Genomic DNA, 26,490 nt, shown 5'->3' on the forward strand with positions numbered 1-26,490 from the left:
TTGTATGTTATTGTATATTATTCATTTTGTTAGAATAATATTAATTAATATTATTATTTGACATGTTCAGGTACAGTTGAAGTCGGAAGATTACATACACTTAGGTTGGAGTCATTAAAACTTGTTTTTCAACCACTACACAAATTTCTTGTTTACAAACTATAGATTTGGCAAGTCGGTTAGGACATCTACTTTGTGCATGACACAAGTCATTTTCCAACAATTGTTTATGGACAGATTATTTCACTTATAATTCACTGTATCACAATTCCAGTGGGTCAGAAGTTTACATACATTAAGTTGACTGTGCCTTTAAACAGCTTGGAAAATTCCAGAAAATTATGTCACGGCTTTAGAAGCTTCTGATTGACAGAAGCTAATTGACATCATTTGAGTCAATTGGAGGTGTACCTGTGGATGTATTTCAAGGCCTACCTTCAAACTCAGTGCCTCTTTGCTTGACATCATGAGAAAATCAAAAGAAATCAGCCAAGACCTAAGAAAAATAAATTGTAGACCTCCACAAGTCTGGTTCATCCTTGGGAGCAATTTCAAAACACCTGAAACTACCACGTTCATCTGTACAAACAATAGTACGCAAGTATAAACACCATGGGACCATGCAGCCGTCATACCGCTCAGGAAGGAGACGCGTTCCGTCTCCTAGAGATGAATGTACTTTAGTGTGAAAAGTGCAAATCAATCCCAGAACAACAGCAAAGGACCTTGTGAAGATGCTGGAGGGAACAGGTACAAAAGTATCTATATCCACAGTAAAACGAGTCCTATATTGACATAACCTGAAGATCGCTTTGCAAGGAAGAAGCCACTGCTCAAAAACCGCCATAAAAAAGCCAGAGTACGGTTAGCAACTGCACATGGGGATAAAGATCATACTTTTTGGAGAAACGTCCTCTGGTCTGATGAAACAAAAATACAACTGTTTGGCCATAATGACCATCGTTATTTTTGGAGGAAAAAGGGAGAGGCTTGTAAGCCGAAGAACACCATCTCAACCGTGAAACACGGGGGTGGCAGCATCATGTTGTGGGGGTGTTTGGCTGCAGGAGGGTCTGGTGCACTTCACAAAATAGATGGCATCATGAGGCAGGAAAATGATGTGGATATATGGAAGCAACATCTCAAGGCATCAGTCAGGAAGTTAAAGCTTGGTCGCAAATGGGTCTTCCAAATGGACAATGATCCCAAGCATACAAAGTTGTGGAAAAAATGGCTTAAGGACAACAAAGTCAAGGTATTGGAGTGGCCATCACAAAGCCCTGACCTCAATCCTGTAGAACATTTGTTGGCAGAACTGAAAAAGTGTGTGCGAGCAAGGAGGCCGACAAACCTGACTCATTTACTCCAGCTCTGTCAGGAGGAATGGGCCAAAATTCACCCAACTTATTGTGGGAAGCTTGTGGAAGGCTACCCAAAACGTTTGACCCAAGTTAAACAATTGAAAGGCAATGCTACCAAATACTAATTGAGTGTTTGTAAACTTCTGACCCGGAATGTGATGAAATAAATCATTCTCTCTACTATTATTCTGACATTTCACATTCTTAAAATAAAGTGGTGATCCTAACTGACCTAAGACAGGGAACTTTTACTCTGATTAAATGTCAGGAATTGTGAAAAACTGAGTTTAAATGTATTTGGCTAAGGTGTATGTAAACTTCGGATTTCAACTGTACCTATCTTGTAAATTATCTGGATTGTCCAGTTTGTTGGAGGGGAAATAAAAACTGTTTTGGTTGTGGTAAAATGTACTGTTCTGCTCTGTTTTCTTTGTGTGCTAATACTGTATTATACAGTTATGATCATTCTCACTACAATCAGACATTTTCACCATCTTAACAAGAGTACAAAAACAAAACTTGCATTGCAAGTTTTTACTGCTTCTAAAACTGCTTCTTGCCCCACATGTTTTCTAAAAATAGCTTTCAGCTAATACAATGTTGACATGTAATGGATGGAAAAACAAAATCAAGTCCCCTTCTGGCACACCGAGTCCAATTGGTTGTAATGGGACTTCGTGTTTTTACCCTGCAAACTAGAATGAACCCTGACTATAATAGACAGCTGACAACGCTCTTAGATTATACACATTTGATGGAAGGAAAGTTCATGTGAATGATGATGGGGAATGCCTCTCAAAGTGCCAGCGCATTTATAAAACAATTTAATCCATGATTCGTTTGGAAAGTATGAGAACTGCAGCTCCATAATGTCAGTCATGATGCAGTCCCACTACCACCTGCTGGGTCAAGGGGAAAGACCTGACCACAGGGCTCAGACTGCTCTGTTAGATCACATCTAAGAATGGAGGCTAGAATCCCATCTAAATAACACTTGAAAGTATCACTTTCAGTTTATTAAAATGTCAGATGAACATTTATCATGATCGCATTGGGTTGCTGAGAAACATGGGCTCTCTGGAGCTAATCTAAATAAATGATACAAAGCGCCACATGACAGCTTTATGGTCCAGAAAGGAATACAGAGACTGTGTGTGTGATGGTGCCAGATGGGGCTGGTACTACAGTAAGAGGTCAAGTGAGGTCATCCAGAGCTGGGGGGAGATGGTGTCTGGGGCAGCCCACCGTCAGGTCCTAACCAGTCTGAGGTGGAATCAGAGGAAACAAGACTGAGGAGAGGAGAGTCAATCAGCCAGTCTCGGGAGGAATGCTATGAGTCACAGACTTCTGGAGACATGTGATCCACTCACTGAGCATTCAGAGCTCTTCTCTCTCTCCTGTGTACACAGAGGTGGTAGACCATTATCTGCCTAGCAGCTCAACTTCCCCTTTAACTCTATGTGCCGTGCTTCAATAAATAACATATGGTGGACATTGACAATCAGAGATGCTTTCTGCAATACGCACAAGCCATTGTGTCGGTCAGTGCGTCAGTCTTCTGTCTACAGGTCTCTTGTTTCTCTAGTTAGTCTGACTGATTTAAAGGGGCAGTGTCCTGCTAATAAACCTATGTATGTGGGGTAGGAGTCTCATGTTAAACCTCTGCACTGCATGTGGAGCAGGTCTGACCAACTGGCTGATGTGACCCAGAGGACACAGCTCCAACCTCAGGGTAAACAGCTGGGTGGATCAGGGCAGGGGGCACACAGGCAGTACATGTACACACAAATGCACACAGGCACACAGACACGCACAAACACAAGCACATTCACTGCTTGAAATCACTCTCTCCATTTCTCGCCATACTAAAGATATTTGATGTGTTTTATCTAGTCCCATTCCTGTGTGAGATTGCAGATAGAGAGATTGAGTGATTTGATAGAGATAGTATAAACTGTCATATCTCCAGTCTCTTGAGAAGGGACTTTAGTTGATGTTAATGTAACAGTGAAGCCACTGAGTGGACTGTTCTATATTCTAGACTGTGTGTGTTGTTCATATCCTTGCCCTTCTTTTAACTCTGCTCTGGCTGCCATTGCAAGTGGTCCAGTTGCTTAACAGTGGTACAAAATCACTATGGCAACAGCAGCATAGTATTTTTAGGTTTTCTCTGAAGCTGAGGATAAAATGGTGTTCCAGAATCTCAGATGTTTGTGATCATCATACCCCAAATGATGAAACACAATCCCCTTCAAACACTCAGCTCCATTTCAAACAAAAGTATTTCTTTCTTACTTGTTTATGTGTCATTCTCCAGTGACTACCATGTGATTCACCTATATTTGGAATCAGAGTTTCAGCTCTCCTATTTTTCTCTCAACCTCATTCTGTCTCCTCTAAAAGCATGCGCTCAAATTCAGCATCTAGGCCTAAGGCCATTCTTAAAATACTCACCCCGGCTAACTTAGGTTTCTGTTTGGTGAAATCGAAAGGAGCCAGAATGCTGCAGAATTTAAGCTTAATTCCTCTTGCCCTCCAATTGAGTCCCACACAAACACCCATCTCACACACAAACAAATACACTTCAACAGCCTGCCAGAACTCACAAACGCATACACAGATTAAGAGTGTTTAAGAGTTCTGAGAAGACCAAGCTAGGCACAACAAAAAGCATGCAAATGTCAAAATGCATCAAGGGAAATAAACACAAACAAGTTTGTACAGACTGAGTATATAGGTTGATGGACGCAGGCAGACAAGCACACCGATTCCCTTTCAGTCCCATCTCCCACTCAGTCCATCTGTCTCCTCTCAAACAGACAGCCACAGAATCCCTCATTTGTCTGACATGCGATGGCTTGCAAAGGCTTCCATACATTTATTGTGGCTCTGCCGCTTTCGCCTCTCAAAATGGACTGTGTGTGTGTGCATGCGTGTGGTTATGCTTGGTTAATTCAGCCCGAGTCAGTGCCTGAGGGGTTTACATAAACAGAACGAGGCTGTGACAAGAGAGATGCTCTTTTCCAACTCTCCTCTCTCTTGCTCCTAGAGAGTACACAGAAAACTTCTCTGTGATAAAGGATGTTTCGTTGTGTCATCTGTAGGAAGCCAAAGGCAACGTTGACTTTTGAAGGAATTATATTATCTTCAATTCCATCACATGGAAAACGATACAATACATGTTCTATAGATCCAATACATGAATAACGACACTGAAAGAACAGGGATTGACATGACTGACATACATTAACGGCCTCTAAAAATAAGGAAAATAACAGTTTAATCTGGAGCAGTTGCAAAGTAACTGTCCACTCCATTCACTGTGTGTTCCCACAAGTCTCTACTGCACATTTCTCTGTGTGGATGTGTGTTTCTCTGTTAAGAGTTCATGCAGATTTTTCTTCAGGGCCTGTATGAGTGTTTGGCAGAGCTAAATGTATTTGTTGTATGGTAGCCTACTTGTCCAGTATGTGAGTGTGATGGTCAGCTACTTATAAGATCATAGACAACACTGAGTGAACCACTCAGACATGCCCTTCAGAGAGCTCTGTCCATTGACTGAGGGAAGCGTGTCCCCTCCGGGGCCAGCCTCACAAGGACAAACAGATACTGATGTTATTTTTCTGTTGTCTTAGTGTCAATATTGGTCTGTCATGTTGCTGTCAGTAATGCATTTTTGAAACAATATGCACCGTAAATATACATGTATTTTTATGTATAATTTTGATGTTCAGTCAATCAGCTCGTGGAGAAGCAGGTCAGAATTGTACTGATGGAAGTTCCAAACATGTTTTCCCCGATTAATCAATTAGAGAGGATGAAGGCAGGTACAGTGACAACAGTAGCTGATCAAGGTTGTTCGTACACCTCTAGGAAGAGGGAACGCAACACCCTGCTACAACTCAACTCCCCGTGGAGTGAAAGAGGTATGGGATTGTAGGTGCGAGTAAGGATGACAAGGCAGAGAATTTACCATTTACTGGGAATTTATTCCATCACACAGTAAATTTGGGGAAAGGGGGCTGGATGGAACCAAATAAAGTAAATGTCAAAGCCCCCTCTCCTACCTTACCTGCCTACCCACTACTTACCTAATTTAGCACCACCTGGTGCGCTAACCAAAATACAGGGGGTGGTCCGCCCAGGTCTTACCTAGTGTGCATAGACATAGTACATACTACGGGTATAAGTATGCCTGCAGGCCTCTTGCCTAAGCACTCCCTAGGTGCCTTCCCCTTCCCCCTGGGAACAAATTAAACAGAATATTACAAACAATTTCACAAAAACAACACAGGACACTAAATAAGCTCTATCTGACTGAGCAACAAACTAACACAGAAGATAACCATCAGCTCTCTCAGCAACAACTAACATAGTACATACCAAATCTCTTTCTAAGAACCAACCAACATATGACATAACCCTCAGCTTTCTTCTGAGCAACAGAACACTGGCTTATATAGCTGGAGAGGAGTCTAATGGGCTACAGCTGTATCCTGACGAGGGGGCGGGGTCAGCTCTCCAATCATCGATGTAGCCGACCAATCAGCTGCTTGGGGGAATTTCAGGAAGCCATCCTGAAACACACACACATAGAAACAAAACCACAACACAGAAACTGGGAAATGTAACAAAGGTGGATGAGGCCATCAGATCACTTAACATACAGATTGGGTTAGATTGGAGGTCCTAATGAACAAGTGCTCTTTCATCGGTGAGGGGATAGCTGACAGAACAAGGGACATCTTTGAGGGTTGTAAAACCAATATGTTATGCAAAATGCATTTTCAATGTTATTAATTTGTTATTGTATTGTCCATTGCTAATGATAATCATGGAAGGAAGGTTCCCATTGGGCACAGATGTTAATTCAATGTCCTTTCCTCGTTAGTTCCATGGAATTTCATTGAAATTATGTGGAAACAACTTTTATCCAACCAGTGTGTGCCCAGTGGGTTACCTCATATCCATTCCTTCTCTGGCTATGTTGCCAGATGTGTCTCATTGGGTCATATATTTTCAACTGCTAGAAACAAGCCACTTCCTCTGAAGTAATGGTGAAAACATAACTGTCATGAATCTGCGCTCAGTTTACTCTCAATGGCACACAGAGGCTGCGGTACAGCGAAGCCTATTATCACATCAATTATTATCTGGGTGATTTTTTTTCTAGGTCGCACAGCAAGATATTTTTTGAGCAATTTAGAGCAGACCGGAATGGCTTGTGTCAACTTGAACTAGCTAGCTAGTAAATGTTAGCCAGATAGCCAGCTAGCTAGGTTAAATAAGAAAAGATGCATTAATTCAACGTTGGCTAGCAATAAAGATACTTGGAAACAAGTCAAGGTACCTACCCAGCAGCTTCTCAAAATATTCTTCCACTTCATAGCCGCTTCAAGAAGATATTTTCTCAGATAGTCTGAACTTCATGTGTCTCACCTGACAGCATGAGGTTGGCGCCTGAAACAAATAACTTGTATCTACAGCAGGCATAAGCTATTACTGTAAAGAAATACAGTATGTTGGTGACATTTTTACAGTAGGCTTCCAATTACGGATAATAATGGCATTTTTCAGCATTTAACCATAATGCAGTGCAATCTACAGCATGATTGCTGTAAAACACATGTACAGTATTTTACTGTGCATTATACAGTGTTTTACTGTTAAATTACAGAAAAGTCTTACAGTGTATGTGAGTACAGGAGTCTGCGTGTGTATGAGGTGTGTGTGAGCTTGTGTGAGCTTGTGTGTGTGTGTTTTATATGAGTGAGTCCATCTTTGTGTCTTACTACACAATGGCTGTTCAACAGTCTGACTGCCTGGAGATGTTTCTCAGTCTTTCGGTCCTGGCTTTGATGCACCTGTACTGTCTCTTATCCATTTCATACACAAACCAAAATCCCACAAATTTACCATAAGCTTTTTTACACCAGCTTTTCCATATATCTGAAAGGGGTAAAGGGTAAAAGAAACATGGTTAAAAGCCACCTAAAGACCTAGTCATGATTCCAGTATTTTCACAGACCCTGTAACAAAAATATAGGTTTTGGGTTTCGGGTGACCACATTAAAAATACCCAAATGCGGGACAAAAGGATGATTTTGCGGGACATTCGCACAACAGTGTAGCCTAAATGAAAACTTTTTGGGCAGCACTGACAGATGAAGCCTATTGAATCTCATTAGAATATGCCCAAAATGCATACTCTGATTGCAACGTCTGCCTATGCCCACACATATTGTCTTAATTTAAAATATATATTTTTAAACAACTTGGCACATCTATATTTGGGGAGTTTCTCCCATTCTTCTCTGCAGATCCTCTCAAGTGCTGTCAGGTTGGATGGGGAGCGTCGCTGCAGAGTTATTTTCAGATCTCTCCAGAGATGTTCGATCGGGTTCAAGTCTGTGCTCTGGCTGGTCTACTCAAGGACATTCAGAGATTTGTCCCGAAGCCACTCCTGCATTGTCTTGGCTGTGTGCTTAAGGTCGTTGTCTTGTTAGAAGGTGAACCTTAGCCCCAGTCTGAGGTCCTGAGTGCTCGAAAGCAAGTTTTCTGAAAGGTGAATGTATCACCCAGTGTCTGTTAGAAAACAGACTGAACCAGGTTTTTCTCTAGGATTCTGCCTGTGCTTATCTCAATTCTGTTTATTTTTTTATTCTAAAAAAAATCCCCAGTCCTTAACGATTACGTGCATACCATACCCATAACATGATGCAGCCACCACTATGCTTGAAAATATGGAAAGTGGTTCTCAGTAATGTGTTGTATTGGATTTGCCCCAAACGTAACACTTGGTATTTTGGACAAAAAAGTGACACTGGCAATATTCAACAGTGCTCTGAAATCGGAGTAGATAGCCAGAACTAACAATGTCCATTGAAACGCACAACGACTATACCACTTTGCTAAGAATGATGTGAATAATCAAGTCAATAAATGTTGGTTAGTTAGTTAGATAGCAGATAGTAAATATACTGCCTGCCAAATTCGATGTATTAGTATCCAACTAACATTAGGTAACTACCTAACATACATTCCTGTAATGCTATGTGGTTCGCAAGGATAGCATAGCTAACAAATTGTCAACGTAACTTATTTCAAAAGTCATTACTTTATTACATTGCTCAACATTTTATTTTAAGTCAGTTAAGTCAGTTAAGAACAAATTATCATTTACAATAATGGCCTATTTTATTATTTTTTATTTATTTCACCTTTACTTAACCAGGTAAGCTAGTTGAGAACAAGTTCTCATTTACAACTGCGACCTGGGCAAGATAAAGCAAAGCAGTGCGACACAAACAACAACACAGAGTTACACATGGAATAAACAAGCGTACAGTCAATAACACAATAGAAAAAAAGAAAGTCTATATACAGTGTGCGCAAATGGCGTGAGGAGGTAGGCAATAAATAGGCCATAGTAGCAAAGTAATTACAATTTAGCAGATTAACACTGGAGTGATAAATGAGCAGATGATGATGTGCAAGTAGAGATACTGGTTTGCAAAAGAGCAGAAAAGTAAATAAAAACAATTTGGGGATGAGGTAGGTAGATTGGGTGGGCTATTTACAGATGGACTATGTACAGCAGCAGCAATCGGTTAGCTGCGCTGATGTTTAAAGTTAGTGAGGGAAATATAAGTCTCCAGCCTCAGTGATTTTTGCAATTCATTCCAGTCACTGGCAGCAGAGAACTGGAAGGTGGTCAAAGGAGGTGTTGGCTTTGGGGATGACCAGTGAGATATACCTGCTGGAGCGTGTGCTACGGGTGGGTGTTGTTATCGTGACCAGTGAGCTGAGATAAGAGCTCACATAGACTTATAGATGACCTGGAGCCAGTGGGTTTGGCGACGAATATGTAGCGAGGACCAGCCAATGAGAGCATACAGGTCGCAGTGGTGGGTTGTATTTGGGGCTTTGGTAACAAAACGGATGGCACTGTGATAGACTGCATCCAGTTTGCTAAGTAGAGTATTGGAAGCTATTTTGTAGATGACATCGCCAAAGTCGAGGATTGGTAGGATAGTCAATTTTACTAGGGTAAGTAAGTTTGGTGGCGTGAGGGAAGGAGGCTTTGTTGCAAAATAGAAAGCCGGTTCTAGATTTGATTTTGGATTGGAGATGTTTAATATGAGTCTGGAAGGAGAGTTTACAGTCTAGCCAGACACCTAGGTATTTGTTGTTGTCCACATATTCTATGTCAGAACAGTCCATAGTGATGCTAGTCGAGCGGGCGGGTAGGTGCGGGCAGCGAACGGTTGAAAAGCATGCATTTGGTTTTACTAGCATTTAAGAGCAGTTGGAGGCCACGGAAGGAGTGTTGTATGGCATCGAAGCTAGTTTGGAGGTTAGTTAACACAGTGTCCAAAGAAGGGCCAGATGTATACAGAATGGTGTCGTCTGCGTAGAGGTGGATCAGGGAATCACCCGCAGCAAGAGAGACATCATTGATATATACAGAGAAAAGAGTCGGCCCGAGAATTTAACCCCCATAGAGACTGCCAGAGGTCCGGACAACAGGCCCTCCAATTTGACACACTGGACTCGGTCTGCGAAGTAGTTGGTGAACCAGGCAAGGCAGTCATTTGAGAAACCAAAGCTATTGAGTCTGCCGATAAGAATACTGTGATGGACAGAGTCGAAAGCCTTGGCCAGGTCGATGAAGACGGCTGCACAGTACTGTCTTTTATCAATGGCGGTTATGATATCGTTTAGTACCTTGAGCGTGGCTGAGGTGCAGCCGTAACCAGCTTGGAAACCAGATTGCTCAGCGGAGAAGGTACGGTGGGATTCGAAATGGTCAGTGATCTGTTTATTAACTTGGTTTTTGAAGACTTTAGAGAGGCAGGGCAGGATGGATATAGGTCTACCCCGGCCAAACCCTAACCCGGACGATGCTGGGCCAATTGTGCACCGCCCTATGGGACTCCCAATTACGTCCGGTTATGGTACAGCCTGGAATCAAACCAGGGTCTGTAGTGACACCTCTTGGACTAAGATGCCGTGCCTTAGACCGCTGCGCCTCTCAGGAGTCATTAGTTAGTTCAATGTATTTGTATTCGCTCGCTTTGGACTTCGGCTGCAAATTTTCCGACATTTTCTTCAAATCTGAAAACATTGTGAAGCTACGGCCATTTTCTGATGAATTAAAAAGTATCCTCTGCGTGTATACTTCGTATTTTGGTTAATTTAGTACGACATCTGGGAACTTTTGGCATACTAACTATATCCATACTTTGACCAATAAGCATGCTATATACTCAATTCACACCACAAATAGTATTGTTAGTATGAGTATTCGAACACAGGTCTATTCTCCTTGATTCTACTTCCATTTTATTCAGAATCCACTTTATCACCCGCTTCCTCCATCTTTCTTCACTAGTTCCGAATACACGTCGCCTGCAGCCTCCTTGTTGATGTTCTATTCCAAAACCATCTAACCAAAACAGAGTGTTATGTTTCAGTATATTGGATCATTCCAATATATTGGTATCAATCCGCGGTGGAAGGATAGATCCGAGGTGAGGATTTACAGATTCACTCCCATGTACACCTGTGTCACGGCTGGGGTCCGCCCCTGTATGTAGACCCCATGGCCGCGACACACGTTCTCTTTCATTTTCTCGGCGGGCGTCCGTATGGTTTGAGGTACAAACTTTATGAAGTTCGCTTGGTGTCACTAGTAAGTGTAATATCTTGCGTGGAAGTATACTCACTGGCTGTTTGCAGCCTGGAGAAGCTGGCCACATGCGGTTGATCTGTATCTTCTGCCCATGGTTTGTCGTACTTGTGATTTGTTAGTGTTACACTACGACTCTGTGTGCATCTATTAGTATGGTGGCTCTTGCTGCCACAAACTGTAATTTACCTTACACAACTTGTCGGCTGGCTTGTTCTATGTGTGTGCTGTGAATTGCTTTAACATGCTGTTCCCTGCGCCATAGGTGCGGGTTCTCTGCTAATTACCCTGCTGGGTTTTTTTTATTGTTCTTTCCCCTGCAGAGTGTAAAAGTATCATGGTGGACTTTCCACTACGTTGAGACATTAACTTTGGAGTTCCTTAACGGAGTTACTCCATCATATGGCTGTTTTTACTGCTTGGATTAAACAGGCTAGGTAATATTGCAGTTGGTGTAAAACAAAAAAAACGAATAAATCAAATCCATTACCTGGTTGCTGTTTTTTTTTTGTCTGCCCGTTTTCTCCCACATGGGTCTTCCCCATTTTTTTCTAGAGGTACTGGATAATTTATCCCTCACCGGAGCTTTATGTATTCCCCCCTTTTCCCCTGATCCAGGCTGTGCTGGACAGGACCAGGATCATTGTCTGCTGGTGGTGGCCCCATACTGGCCCAGATGACCCTTATTTATTTGACCTTTATTTAACTAGGCAAGTCAGTTAAGAACAAATTCTTATTTTCAATGACGGCCTAGGAACTGCCTGTTCAGGGGCAGAACGACAGATTTGTACCTTGTTAGCTCGGGGATATGAACTTGCAACCTTTCGGTTAATAGTCCAATGCTCTAACCACTAGGCTATCCTGCCGCCCCAGCCTTCTCCTGTCCCTGTTGTCTGGGACACCTTGGTAACTGCCCCTGAGACACGACCTGCTGTCTCAGACCGGGGGAACTATATGGCATCCGAGACCGCACTGCCTCAGTCTGTGGGCTTGGCCGCTGAACGGCACCAATGGTCCATGTTAGGACTACTGGAGGGTGTAATGTACACCATGCAGAGCGCAAGGGCACCGGCTACTACCGCGGCATACCAGTTGCGTTGGTGGTTGTTCTGCTCTTGGTGCACTGGTATTGAGGTTGTGCCCGAGTCATGCGGGGTGCAGTATGTCCTCCAATACCTGCAGTCTCACTTGGATGAGGGCTTGGCAGCCTCTATATCTGCCTGCCATATGGGGTGGATGGACAGGCCAGTGGGGTGCCATCCCTTGGTCTCCAGGTTTATGAAGGGGTTTCGTTGCCTGTGTCCAGCTAGCACCCGCTCAATGGCAAGCTGGGATCTGGATATGGTCTTGGCAGCTTTGGCAAAGTCGCCTTTCGAACAGTTGGAGTCTGCCTCCCTGAAACACCTCTCTATGAAGGTGGCTTTCTTGGTAGTGATTACTTCCATGAAGAGGATGGTTGAGCTCCATGCTCTTTCGGTAAGTTCTGAGTGCTACCGGATGGACCCCGGGGCGAGGAGTATATCTCTCCTCTCCAACCCTTCATTCCTCCCGCAGGTTCTGTCAGACAGGCATGTGAACATCCCTTTTATCCTGTCTGCTTGCGATCCCCCAGGAGTGGTGGTGGACTCTGGGCCTCCCTCCGGCATGCTGTGCCCTGTGCGGACACTGGCTGCCTATGTGGAGCGGACATGGTCAGTGAGAACAACAGACCAGCTTTTTGGCTGCTATGGTGAGAGAGTCCTGGGGGCTGGGTTATCAAAGCAGAGGCTCTCTCACTGGATCGTGGTCACGATTACGACAGCATACCGCCTGGCTTGCAAGCCAATGCTGGGATCTGTGGTGGCACATTCAACATGAGGTGTGACTGCATCCTGGGCTCTATTGAGAGGAGTGCCCCTCGCCGATATCTGTGCTGTGGCCAGCTGGGCTTCCTCTTGCACCTTTGCTAGGTACTATCGGGTAAGTGTGGCACCTCCCTCTGCATTTTTTTTGGCGGGCCTGGGCATCGCCTCCCCTTCCGGGGACTGTGCCAGGACCCCCCTTCCACATTGATGGCCCCTGCGTCTCGTTCCCGCGCTGGGACTTCGCCGCTGGCTGGCCAGGTCCCTCTAGCACCGACTAAATCTGGTACAGGTATACCAACATATTGGAGTGATCCAATGTAGTGAAACATAATGAAGGTTAAGTATGTAACCACGGTTATGTGAGCTATATGGATCACTCCAATCCTCTACGATGCTAGAGGCGCCTCAAAAATGATGTAGAGAATATGTTGCAGCCATGGGGTCTTTTTATAGGGGCGGACCCCAGCCGTGACACAGGTGTACGAGTGAATCTATAAATCCTCACCTCGGATGTATCCCTCTGCCGCGGAGTGATACTAATATATTGGAGTGGTCCATATAGCTCACATAACTGTGGATACATACGTAACCTTCGTTTTCGACACACCCACTACTTTCCTTTCGAAACACCCACTTTCCCATACTCCAGTTGCCATATTGGGATGCAGCCACCCCCTTCTCTGAGAGTCTCATCTTTCGATAGGTGGTGAGTTTGTTGCTTGGTTTGGGTTTTACACACGATTTCGTGACGATTTTCTTGTGTGGGTGTGTCATGTGTAGAAAAAAGCTGCTATCACAAGCCCCATGTTTTGGAAAAGGGGCAAACTTTATATTGGCTGAAAGAGGTGATTAAGCTGCAGCCACTACAATAGATAAATCAATAGCATAAACACACAGGGAGCTAGTTATTCATGGGTGCCTCAATCGACTCTAGGTCTAATAGAGAGACACTTAATCATTGTCCAATTTTTTTTGCACATAATTGATTTACTTAGTCACTTTACCAGTTGCTCACTTTTCTGTGTTTGCATGATTCAATGTCATTCTAGAGCCAACTGAAAGCTGTACAAAAAATAACATGCAGTGATAAAAATTGTATAATGCTGACCCCTGATGGCAGTGTTATCTAGAGCATTTTCTGCATTCCCAAATCATTGAAGTCAAATAAACAGTATTTTAATTTGTTCATGATCATGCATTTTAATTTCAGTGAAGGTAAATTAAACTACTGAATGAGCAGTCTCATGTAAACATTTATAAATTGTAATGACCTAGCAGTTATTCTGAAGTTTTGCATTTACTGCAAGTGTAATTTTTCTTGTTTTATCATAATCAAACGCATATTTGAGATTTATCTGTTTTGACTAATGGGATTCATTTTTGTCAGATTTGACTTTTGGCAGCAGGTTAGGATAATTAATTTAGCAGGTTATGAGAATTATGCCGTGTTCAAAAATACTGGGAACTCTGAAATCTCCGACTTCAGTCCGTTCAAGACAACTGGGATCTCGAAAAAAAAACTGCTACGACTGGGAAAAATCGTTTTGAACGGTCATCCTAACTCAGAATTCGAATTCGGAATATCGGACATCTTTCTAAAGCTCCGTCATTCCAACCTGAAAATCAGTGACATCATGATTTTACCTAGTTTTTTTTCTCCTTTTACCAGTTGTATTGAAAGCATCACACGTTTCAAATTCAGAAATTCGTGAACGCGGCATTAGAAACCCCAAGATCTGACGTGTAGTAGGAGCTTCATTGATGACGTGTCTTTTCTGTGCAGAGCGGTTCAATGGTGCCACGCAAACGGTGCTGATCCTTCAAGTGGCACCAGTTTAACACAACGGGAATCGGATAAAGGACACCATGGGCAGTGAGTCATTTTTCTAACGTCTGTCGATGTATCTGTGAATTGCATCTTAAATGTATATTTTGAACGTTTAGTTAGTTAGATTGGCTGTGAACGGACATGTATTGTAGCTTGCTACTAGCTAGCCAATGCTAACGTCAGCTGTAATGTTAGGTCGTTAACTACCTAAAGTTACCGTACATTGGCTAGTTAGCTAGTAGTTATGGTGTTATAGTTATTAGCTAACCAGGGTTACACAATCGTTTTACTTATCTATTAACTGTAAAATGAAGAATATTATAACGTTAGTTAACGGAATGGGAAGCTAACGGTAGGAGGCAGCTAACGTTCAATCGCTGCTTACTTTAGCTCATGAAATGCCCACAAATTGTTGACTCTTGGCACTTAGTTGCCACATTTCAGATTGCTGTGTGCAACATTCGCTAACTAGTTACCCTCTACAGTCTTTGTGTCATACTAGGAAATGTTACTAGCTAGCATAGTCTGCTGTAATAGTGTCAGTACCTGTGTGCAGAGATACTGCCGGTTCAAGTCTTTGTAGTGACATCAGACAAACAAACTGGGTGGTTCGAGCCCTGAATGCTGATTGGTTGAAAGCCGTGGTATATCAGACCGTATGATAACATTTATTTTTACTGCTGTAATTACATTGGTAACCAGTTTATAATAGCAATAATGCACCTCAGGGGTTTGTGATATGGCCAATATACCACGGCAAAGGGCTGTGTCCTAGCACTCTGCGTTGCGTCGTGCGTAAGAACAGCCCTTAGCCGTGGTATATTGGCCATATACCACACCCCCTTGGGCCTTATTGCTTAATTATGACTATTTTGCTGCTAGCTTGCTAACATTGTTTTTGAATAAACCACATTGGCATTCCCAATGAATGTCAACTTATTTGAAGAACTATGGTTAGCTGTCCAGCTACAGTAGATATTAGAGGTTGACTGATGATTTTAACGCCAATACCGATTATTGGAGAACCAAAAATATATATTTTAAAATCAGCCGATTTTAATCTGTATGTTTGTGTGTGTAATAATGAAAATTACAACAATACTGAATGAACACTTATTTTAACTTAAGACTTTTATTTATGTATTATATTAAGTCTCAAATAAATAATGAAACATGTTCAATTTGGTTTAAATAATGCAAAAACAGTGTTGGGGAAGAAAGTAAAAGTGCAATATGTGCCATGTAAAAAATTAAAAAAGCTAATGTTTAAGTTCCTTGCTCAGAACATGAGAACATATGAAAGCTGGTGGTTCCTTTTAACATGAGTCCTCAATATTCCCAGTTAAGAAGTTTTAGGTTGTAGTTATTATAGCAATTATAGGACTATTTCTCTCTATACCATTGGTATTTCATATACCTTTGACTATTGGATGTTCTTATAGGCACTATAGTATTGCCAGCCTAATCTTGGAAGTTGATAGGCTTGAAGTCAAAAACAGCGCTGTGCTTCAAGCATTGCGAAGAGCTGCTGGCAAACGCAGGAAAGTGCTGTTTGAATGAATGTTTACTAGCCTGCTGCTGCCTACCACAGCTCAGTCAGACTGGTCTATCAAATTATAATATAATGAACACACAAATACGAGCCTTAGGTCATTAATATGGTCAAATCTGGCAAATTAATTAGTCTTTGTTAGGAAGAAATGGTCTTCACACAGTTCACAATGAGCCAGACAGCCCAAACTGCTGCATAAATTCTGACAATGCTTGCACAGAACGCAAGAGAAGTGACACAATTTTCATAGTTAATATATCCTGCCAACATTAATTTATTTTACCTAAATATGCAGGTTAAAAAAATATATACTTGTGTATTGATTTTAAGAAAGGCATTGATGTTTATGGTTAGGTACATTGGTGCAATGACAGTGCTTTTTTTTTTGCAAATGCGCTTGTTAAATTATCACCTGTTTGGCGAAGTAGGCTATGATTCAATGATAAACTAACAGGCAACGCAGGACAAGCTAGTTAAACCAGTAATATCATCAACCCTGTGTAGTTAACTAGTGATTATGTTAAGATTGATTGTTTTTTATAAGATACGTTTAAAGCTATCTAGCAACTTACCTTAGCTCCTTTCTGCACTCACATAACAGGTGGTCAGCCTGCCACGCAGTCTTTTCATGGAGTGCAATGTAATCAGCCGTAATCGGTGTCCAAAAATGCAGATTACCGATTTTTATGAAAATTTGAAATTGGCCCTAATTAATCGGCTATGCCGATTTTAAATCGGTCGACCTCTAGTACTGTATTTCTATTGCCTCTGTTAATCTGCTCACATAATCAGCCTAGCTATAGGCCCACTAGTTTGTTCCCACATATAATAAAGCTAGTTAACTCACTGGATTGATTACCTTACTTAGCTAACTAGCTAGTTAGTATCTCATTGACGATGTCTGTAAATGTGAGTGGAGCCTAATTTTTCCATGCATGGGAGTGATGAAGTTTCATCCTGATCAAGTGTAACTATCTTGCACTGGTTAGGACAAGACTTATTTTCCTGTGCATGTAGTTTTTTTCCCCCAAAGAAACTAACCAACCATTTTTTCTTTTTCAGTCAAATTTTTGGAAGTCATAAAGCCGTTTTGTGCGGTCTTACCCGAGATTCAGAAACCAGAGAGAAAGGTATAGTATACCGCAATCTCTACTCACTAGCTCTTCAACAATCTTAGCTCTAGTGATGATTCTAAAACCTCCCTCTTTTACCTATACAGATTCAGTTCAGAGAAAAAGTACTATGGACTGCCATCACTCTCTTCATCTTCCTGGTGTGCTGCCAGGTTAGTATCTGCTGAACATCTGTCTCTGTAATTCTATAGATTGTATGTTTCTTGCCGAGAAGCCCTGCCTGTCTTTGGTCTTATTATCACTAGCTGATAATATGGTTAAGGCCACAGGAAATGACTCAATGAGTGTAGTTTTAACTCTTGTGGGTACAGTGTATTGGGTTCATTCTTTCTTTGTCTCCTGTCCTCCTAGATTCCCCTCTTTGGCATCATGTCCTCGGACTCTGCAGATCCCTTCTACTGGATGAGAGTAATCCTGGCTTCCAACAGAGGTGAGAAACGAACAGTCGGGTTCTACTTAGTTTGAATGCTTGCCTGTGTCTTTAATCATCAGTCCATAGGGAGGAAGACGAGTTTAAACGTTTGAACTGTGCGTCCCTAGTAACAGATTTGGCCCCGCCCACAAAGGGTTTAATTTTTTTTTAAAGGAATCTCTCATTGAAATGCATTAATTTTAGTGCTGCGTTAAATGGCTTAAATATAATATTTTTAAATAACCAAGTGTTCTATCTATAACCGAGTTGATGCCTGATATATGATGTGTAAAGCCAGCAAGTAATTATTTCAAGCTACAATGCCAAGGTGGTAAAATGCTAATTCAATGCAATAACTGCATGCACGCTGGTGTCCCGTGCCATTGTAAAAACAGACAAATTTGCTGGGTCCATAGTGAGAGTGGGAACATTATCATAGTTTTTGCTTGGCTTCTTCTCCACTACAGTGTATTTCTGGAGGTTAGGACTGGAAATATATCGTGCTGGTTGGATAGTCAGCCAGTCATGATATTGGCTGCTAAGTAGCTACAGTTACTACTAGTAGCTAGCTAATAGAAGAGAATACTAAAAAGAATGTTTGTCAAGTGTCATGACTGCATGTTATGTATACCTAGCTAGCTGTGTGTGCGTTTTGAACATGACAACTTTCAAACAACCCAAAGATGGTACGCTATCTAGTTGGCTAACTATTTTCGAATTAGGCATTAGTTTCATAACCCAATCTAGGTAAGTTTGCAAGCTAGCTTTATCTGGCCTGCATAATATATTCTGCCTTGTTTGTCGATCTTTAATGCTACCTAACAATGCAGTACCAACCTGCCTAGCTGCCCATCCAACCAGCTAGTAATAGGCAGCTAGCTAATAGTGCTGAGTGATTAGTGCTTTTTCATTTCTGTTTGATTTAAAAAATAATAATGGATTTCTGTATTTAATTTTTAAAAATCACAATGCATTATGAAATGACATTCAAATGTTTGTTTTTTTTTCGTCATGTTAAATTTCTAATCCAAAAAGAATTAACATTCAATTGCCAAAACATTTAAAATATGTGATTCTCTCAGGTCCACATTGGATAGACATCAATAGGAAATGACTATAAAATATTTCAGATGTGTATATTACTTTGTTTTTATTTGACTTTATTTTTAATTCCTTAGTCATCATCTCATCTCTGCTCAGGCAGTAGCAGCCAAACAGCTCTGTGCTCCCCAAATACTGTACTGTCTTTAGTCATCCTATTTAGCTAGGCTAGCCTGCTCAAGCATGCTGCAGAGCTGTCTGAGAATCCCTTTACTAGTTCTTCAAAGTAAATGAGACATACTTTCAGGAAGTATCTCCATCCCTCTGTGTACATTCCTCTCTCATGAGGTCTGTGTGAAACTAACTGAACATAGTTAAGTGTATGTGTTCTTGTACTGAACTAGGTTGGATATTTGCTTTATGGTAACTACAGCTTCCTTCAGCCCAGCGTGCCACATTTTTCTTGATGTGATTTCTCATGATTTGATTTCTCTGTAGAGAAATGGTGCGTTGGACTCACCAAAACCCTCAACTAAATGGAATTCAAGTAATTGAACAGCTGTCGGTCAATTAGTTGTTTAATAACCAAAAAAGGAAATGTTGGTGACTCACTCAGCACTACTAAATACTTATAGTACAGAAAATACCTTCAAGTCTAAGTTGGATATTAGAAGTGCTGTACTTACTAAATAATATATTGTACTGCCAGTTAAGATCGCATGAATATGATCTTAACCAATAAATATTGCATGTTAACTTTAAACAAAACACAGCTTTACCCTAAAGCTTTACCCTTCCTGGTTGTTGCTAAGCTAAACAATGGGCTCACGTCATTGACACAGCGGTCTAACGCACTGGACCTCAGTGCTTGAGGCGTCACTACAGACATTCTGGTTCAAATCCAGGCTCTATCACAACCGGCCGTGATTGGCGGCGCACAATTGGCCCGGCGGCGTCTGGGTTTGACCGGTGTAGGCCGTCATTGTAAATAAGAATTTGTTCTGAACTGACATGCCTAGTTAAATAAACAAATATTGACACCTGTCTCTTCATTTATTAACGTCTCTCAATCTTGGCTACTGATTATGTTAGAGGCTGTTTGGTTCCCACCTCTTACATGGAGAAATAATTATTCCCTGTGATGTTATCAGGTCTCATCTCTTTTGACAAGCAGTCTTTGCAAAAGCTGACATTCTTTAGCTGATATCAGCGTATTCAGAGCTTTGCCTTTGTTAGAATCCCCTTTTTCATTACAACAGTGTTGGTTCATAATAATGGTTGACTGATCCTCCACCATTCTACAGGTACTCTGATGGAGCTGGGTATCTCGCCCATTGTTACCTCTGGTCTCATCATGCAGCTGCTGGCTGGAGCCAAGATCATTGAGGTTGGAGACACCCCCAAGGACAGAGCACTCTTCAATGGAGCACAGAAATGTAGGTCCACCCTCTAATCATCTTGCACAGAAGAAGTATTTACCAAGGAATGGGATTCATCATAATATGTTGAATTATGGTTATATAGCCACCTGGCAACTGTTCTGATTTGTGGGCTTGTATATGACAGGTATTAGAACAAGGGTCTCTAGCCTGTCATAAGGCTGGGGTGTATTCAGTATCCCGTTGCAAAGTGTTTTTCCACTCACAACAGTCCAAGGATATTGAATGCAACAATCTTCCTTTTTCTCTGCAGTGTTTGGCATGATCATCACCATTGGGCAGGCCATTGTTTACGTTATGACTGGGATGTACGGAGACCCCTCAGAGATGGGTGCTGGGATCTGCCTGCTCATCATCATTCAGGTTAGTTAGACCCCTCCCCAGTTCATAAAAACAGTTCACTAATTGTACCCTTTAGGTACAGAGACCTAACTTTCACAACTAAAACCCTTTGGCAGCCATTTCTTTAATCTGTCAATCAGCCATGCTCAACTGTCTGCTCTGCTTTCATCCGCCTGGTCAGAGCGTTGGGCCAGTAACTGAAAGGTCGCTGGTTCGAATCCCTGTGCCGGAAAGGTGGAATAATCTGCCGTTCTGCAAGGCAGTTAGCCCACAACTGCTTCCCGGGCGCCGCACCTCTCCCATTTCAGTTGAATGCGTTCAGTTGTGCTGACTCTGTATACCCTTTCCCTTCCCTATTTTAAGCTCTCTCCTTCTTCCCCAGCTGTTTGTGGCAGGTCTGATTGTGCTGCTGCTGGATGAGCTGCTGCAGAAGGGCTATGGTTTAGGCTCTGGTATCTCCCTGTTCATTGCCACCAACATCTGTGAGACCATCGTCTGGAAGGCCTTCAGTCCCACTACTGTCAACACTGGGAGAGGTAGGTAGCACTACGGCTAGTATACATATGACCAAAAGTAGGTGGACACGTGCTCGTCGAACATCTAATTCCAAAGTCATGGGCATTAGTATGGAGTTGGTCCCCCCCCTTTGATGCTATAACAGCCTCCACTCAGCCACAAGAGCAGTAGTGAGGTTGGGCGATTAGGCCTGGCTCGCAGTCGGTGTTCCAATTCATCCCAAAGGTGTTCTATGGGGTTGAGGTCAGGGCTTTGTGCAGGCCAGTCATGTTCTTCCTCACCGATCTCAACCATTTCTGTATGGACCTCACTTTGTGAACGGGGTCATTGTCATGCTGAAACAGGAAAGGGCCTTCCCCAAACTGTTGCCACAAAGTTGGAAGCACAAAATAATCTAGAATGTCATTGTATGCTGTAGCATTGAGTTCCAGTGAAGGGAAATAAAGGGCCTAGCCCGACCCATGAAAAACAGCCCCAGGCCATTTATTCTTCCTCCAACAAACTTTAGTTGGCACTATGCATTGGGGCAGGTAGCGCTCTCCTGGCATCCGCCAAACCCAGATTCATCCATCGGACTGCCAGATGGTGAAGTATGATTCATCACTCCAGAGAACGCATTTCCACTGCTCCAGACTCCAATGGCGGTGAGCTTTACACCACTCCAGCCGATGCTTGGCATTGTGCATGGTGATCTTAGGTTTGTGTGTACGTCATCAGCTAAGGAAACTAATTTCATTAAGCTCCCGATGAACAGTTCTTGTGCTGATGTGGCTTCCAAAGGCAGTTTGGAACTTAGTAGTGAGTGTTGCAACCGAAGACTGACAATTTTTATGCGCGTCAGCATTCGGTGGTCCTGTTCTGAGCTTGTCGCCTACCACTTCACGGCTGTGCTCCTAGAAATTTTTACCTCACAATAACAGCACTCACAGTTGACCTGGGTAGATCTAGCAGGGCAGAAATTTGACGAACTGACTTGTTGAAAAGATGGCATCCTATGACGGTGCCATGTTGAAAGTCAATAAGCGCTTAAGTACAGGTCAATCTACTGCCAATGTTTGTCTTTGGAGATTGCATGGCTGTGTGCTTGATTTTTATACCTGTCAGCAATGGGTGTGGCTGAAATAGCCGAAACCACTAATTTCAAGGGGTGTCCACATACTTTTGTGTAACTAGTGTATGTGTATTTACAATGTGCTCTTGTTCTTCAGTCAGGGTTGTTCCCCCTGCTGTGCTGTGGTTAGTTAGGTAACCTTGTCTCTTGTTGTGTCTCAGGAACGGAGTTTGAAGGTGCCGTCATTGCCCTGTTCCACCTGTTGGCCACCCGCACAGACAAGGTGCGCGCCCTGAGAGAGGCCTTCTACCGCCAGAACCTGCCCAACCTCTTGAACCTCATCGCCACAGTCTTCGTCTTTGCTGTCGTCATATACTTCCAGGTCAGTGGACAGGCAACCCGTTTTATAGCCTATATCGTCTTGACTGTCATTTGATTGGTTTTACAAATGGCTTTCAATTCATTGCTTACGTGACCTTTATGACCATTGGCTCTGTTGACAATGTGAACATAAATGTTCAGACCAAAAAGCTGCATGCATAGAATAATTGAAGATGAACTTTGAATACCATTGGATTTCCGTGGTTGTTTTTGAAAGGTCTTGAACACTTCTCGCCTCCTTCCAGGGCTTCAGGGTGGACTTGCCCATCAAGTCTGCCCGTTACCGTGGTCAGTACAACACCTATCCCATCAAGCTCTTCTACACCTCCAACATTCCCATCATCCTCCAGTCTGCCCTTGTGTCCAACCTGTACGTCATCTCTCAGATGCTCTCCACACGATTCAGTGGCAACTTTCTGGTTAACCTGCTGGGCACCTGGTCTGTAAGTACCTGTCCGAAATGACCTTTGAGTGTCGCTTCTGTGTTCATTACACAGAGGTGGAGACTTGCCTCATCCATGTTCATTACACCAGTACTATTTAAAAATGTACAGCCACTTATTTTTTTCTCATCACATTTAACCTTCATGAGGTTAAAACCAATACTGAATAAATCTGTGTGACTGTAAACAATGAAGAGTCTGTTTGATGCCATAGTGGTGGTTATGATCACATGTTTTGGACTACTATGACAGCACACTGGTAGTGTTGACCGATTAGACACTTATTTCAGCAGTCCTGTGTAAGAGAGCTAGCCGTAGGAAGGTTTTAAGAGGGCTCAGACTAACATTTTCCCCTGGTCGCACTGGTGCCTCTGTTTTTCAGTTGGTGGCACCAGCCCAAGATTTGGTCGCACTTCCATGGGAAATGCATAACCATGGTAGCAATTGAAAGGGAACAGTTTGGAGATTATTGAAAAATTGATTTTATGTGCATTTTAATCTGAAAATACTCCTGATACATTCAGTAACATAAGAATATTCCTGGAAAATGTAGGGTAGAACGTAAGACCAAAAGACCAATCTCTTAAGTGGCCACACCTCTCCAAATTGTGCACAGTTCCTAAGTAATTTCAATGCCCTTTTATTACTCAAGATTCTTCAACTAGTAAGGTGCTTTTGAGCTCACCTAGCTGTGTTGTTGAGGAACTACAGCAAGCACAACCCTGCATCCCCACCATCACACAATCTAAAAAACAATCCATTTATAAATCGCATAATGGGTGAGCTGTGCATCACATGATATTTTAGTGTTAGACTTTCACAATGAAATTCAAGGAAAGCGTCATTTTGATACACATAGAAAGGAGTCATGATTGGTGGGCACGGTTTTCTTTCTGAGCTCTGTAGAGATAAATCAGATAGCCTGAACTGTACGACATGGTTTCCAACAGACCAATATTCTACATACTTTAGTGCAAAAAACTTGGTCATTTAACTACAATGAACATACATACAAGTCCATTCTGCGCATACTTGTCCGGTCTGTTTCTTTTACGCCTGCTATGTAAAAGAGACAGAAATGCATAATCGAGAGAGAGCAGATGCTTAGCGCGCTATCAATCTTGACCTGAAAATACATGATCTAAGTGATTGATAGTTGGTATTCAACAGTCATAAAAGTATGCCTTAGATATTGATTTACTTTACTTTTAAGTCGTTCTTCAGACTGCATAGGCAGTAGCTCTATAGACATGACTTGGGGTGAAATAAAGTAATCAACTAAATCAAATGTAGTATACACAACTGAAATATTTTATTGAAGTGATGTGAATAAGTGATGAGCAGTAACTACCATCATGGGAATTGTATTAATGTTTAAAGAAAATGGTCAAAATTGAAATGTATTTTGTTCGGTTTGAGTATTAGACTTCAAATAGAACTAATCGCTCAGCACTACCAAGCAGGAATGCATAATTTAAGATTTTGATGTGCAACCTATTCCAGTGATTGTCATGAATTTGGGGGTTGTTTTCTGTTATCCAAAAGAGATGTTTTGGGTGAGGTTGCAATGTAGAAAACATGTAACTCGCACCGCTAAGTCAAAAGGTTGCAAAATGTGACTCAATGGTCGCAGTCTTGAGCCCTGTTTTACTCATAACAGCCCTGATTGGGCTATGCTTACATGGAGAATCTATACTTAATTGATTGTGTTTTGTATAGGATACTTCCACTGGAGGACCAGCTCGTGCCTACCCAGTTGGCGGTCTCTGCTACTACCTCTCCCCCCCGGAGTCCTTTGGTTCTGTTTTGGATGACCCCATCCATGCTGCAATCTACATCGTCTTCATGCTGGGCTCCTGTGCCTTCTTCTCCAAGACATGGATTGAGGTTTCAGGATCCTCTGCCAAAGATGTGAGTCACTTGATGTATTTGCTTCATCTGTTACAGATGCACTTTTACTGTAGGTACACTGAAGTATGTGTGGTAGTTGCTAACTCTGCATGTCTGACAGGTGGCTAAGCAGCTGAAGGAACAGCAGATGGTGATGAGGGGACACAGAGAGACCTCCATGGTGCACGAGCTCAACCGGTAAAAACATACACACCTTTTGGTTGCACTCTGGCCCAAGTGTTAATTGCTGTGTATGTTTCTACACATTTCTAAAATCTTGTGTTCTTTGTGAAGGTACATCCCCACGGCTGCAGCTTTCGGTGGCCTATGCATAGGTGGGCTGTCCGTCATGGCGGACTTTCTGGGCGCCATCGGTTCGGGTACTGGAATTCTATTGGCCGTGACCATCATCTACCAGTACTTTGAGATCTTCGTCAAGGAGCAGAGTGAAATGGGCAGCATGGGAGCGCTGCTATTCTAGAAACACCCTCCAACATGCACCACAGACACACAGCCTCCACCCTCTACAAATTACTTTTTATTTTGCATTGTATCTAATGCGCACAAATCAGTACATTCTGCCTCTGCGACACGTCCTCTTTCTCAGCTTCTTTGTGTTCCCAGAAGCTCTTGAGGGCTCACGCAGACTGGATCTCACTGGGAAAGAAAGATGGTACTTGACCCAGTGTTCGGCATGGAATTGCGTCTGTTCTGTCCCGTTGTTTTTCAATACCATTCACCCTCTCTTCATCTGACCAGCCAGGCTACTCTGCTGATGGTCTTATCTTCTATAGAAGCTTGCTCAAGGAAATTGAAGACTGACTCCATTTTAAAGGAGTCTGTTCTTAAACCAACAAGCACTACACCTGGACATTTTTGGAGAGTGGAAAGAAAGTCATGTCATGTTCATTTCAGGTCATTGTAAGCTGTGCATGGGGTTTGAAGAGCCACATTGGGGTAAAGAAAGTATAAATATACTTGTATATGTATCCTTTAAATGGCTCTGGGAATCTCCAACAAGCTTTGTTGGTTTATTTACTTTTTAAAACATTTTAATCATGGAATATATTTGTATTCATGCTGGTCCTATCAATAGCATATGTTAGTACTTTGTCTCTGGGTCCTAAAGGAAAGTGTTTGTGTTGTGGTCTTTTATTCCCAGACAATCGCTGTAGAAACTGCCTAGATGTCATTGGAGGACGGTGGGTTTGGTAGGAATGGAATGGGGTTTCACTTAGAGTTTTTTACTTTCTGTATTGGACATAATTATGAAATTTGACTAGGATTTAATTTTTTAGATCCTCATCCCCCACTGAAAACTGTCAGTGTCCCCCAAATAAAACACTACCATGGACATAGGGCCCATGTCTTTGTTCAGGCCAATATTTTTCAATAAAAAGCTAGAAAACAACATTCTGTGTTGAACCTTCACATGGCATAAATCACAACAATATGCATCAAACAAGGTATATCCCAATATTATTGTGGTACATACTGCCAGATGAGTGCAGTACAGGTTTCACTTCTCTTTGGGAGAGTACTGCCAAATAGTCACCTGGTACTGTT

General features: G+C 42.3%; 1 protein-coding gene across 1 annotated transcript; it reads left to right on the forward strand.

Moving 5' to 3' along the window:
- The first annotated feature begins 14,281 nt into the window (after window positions 1-14,281).
- Window positions 14,282-26,335, forward strand: LOC110527938 (protein transport protein Sec61 subunit alpha). The gene is made up of 12 exons (XM_021609574.3): window positions 14,282-14,769; window positions 17,339-17,406; window positions 17,496-17,561; window positions 17,761-17,839; window positions 20,167-20,298; window positions 20,555-20,664; window positions 21,026-21,179; window positions 22,432-22,592; window positions 22,837-23,034; window positions 24,754-24,945; window positions 25,046-25,122; window positions 25,219-26,335. Exons 1-12 carry the CDS (start codon window positions 14,763-14,765, stop codon window positions 25,403-25,405), a joined length of 1,431 nt encoding a protein of 476 aa, XP_021465249.1. The 5' UTR covers window positions 14,282-14,762; the 3' UTR covers window positions 25,406-26,335.
- Window positions 26,336-26,490: the final 155 nt, after the last annotated feature.

Source organism: Oncorhynchus mykiss, chromosome 7 (assembly GCF_057628025.1).
Source record: "Oncorhynchus mykiss isolate SJ-2025 chromosome 7, ASM5762802v1, whole genome shotgun sequence".
Lineage (NCBI taxonomy): Eukaryota > Metazoa > Chordata > Actinopteri > Salmoniformes > Salmonidae > Oncorhynchus > Oncorhynchus mykiss.

Coding starts and splice junctions, on each gene's coding strand:
- LOC110527938 (XM_021609574.3), top strand. Junction 21,180..22,431: donor TACTGTCAACACTGGGAGAG/GTAGGTAGCACT, acceptor GTTGTGTCTCAG/GAACGGAGTTTGAAGGTGCC. Junction 24,946..25,045: donor CAGGATCCTCTGCCAAAGAT/GTGAGTCACTTG, acceptor CATGTCTGACAG/GTGGCTAAGCAGCTGAAGGA.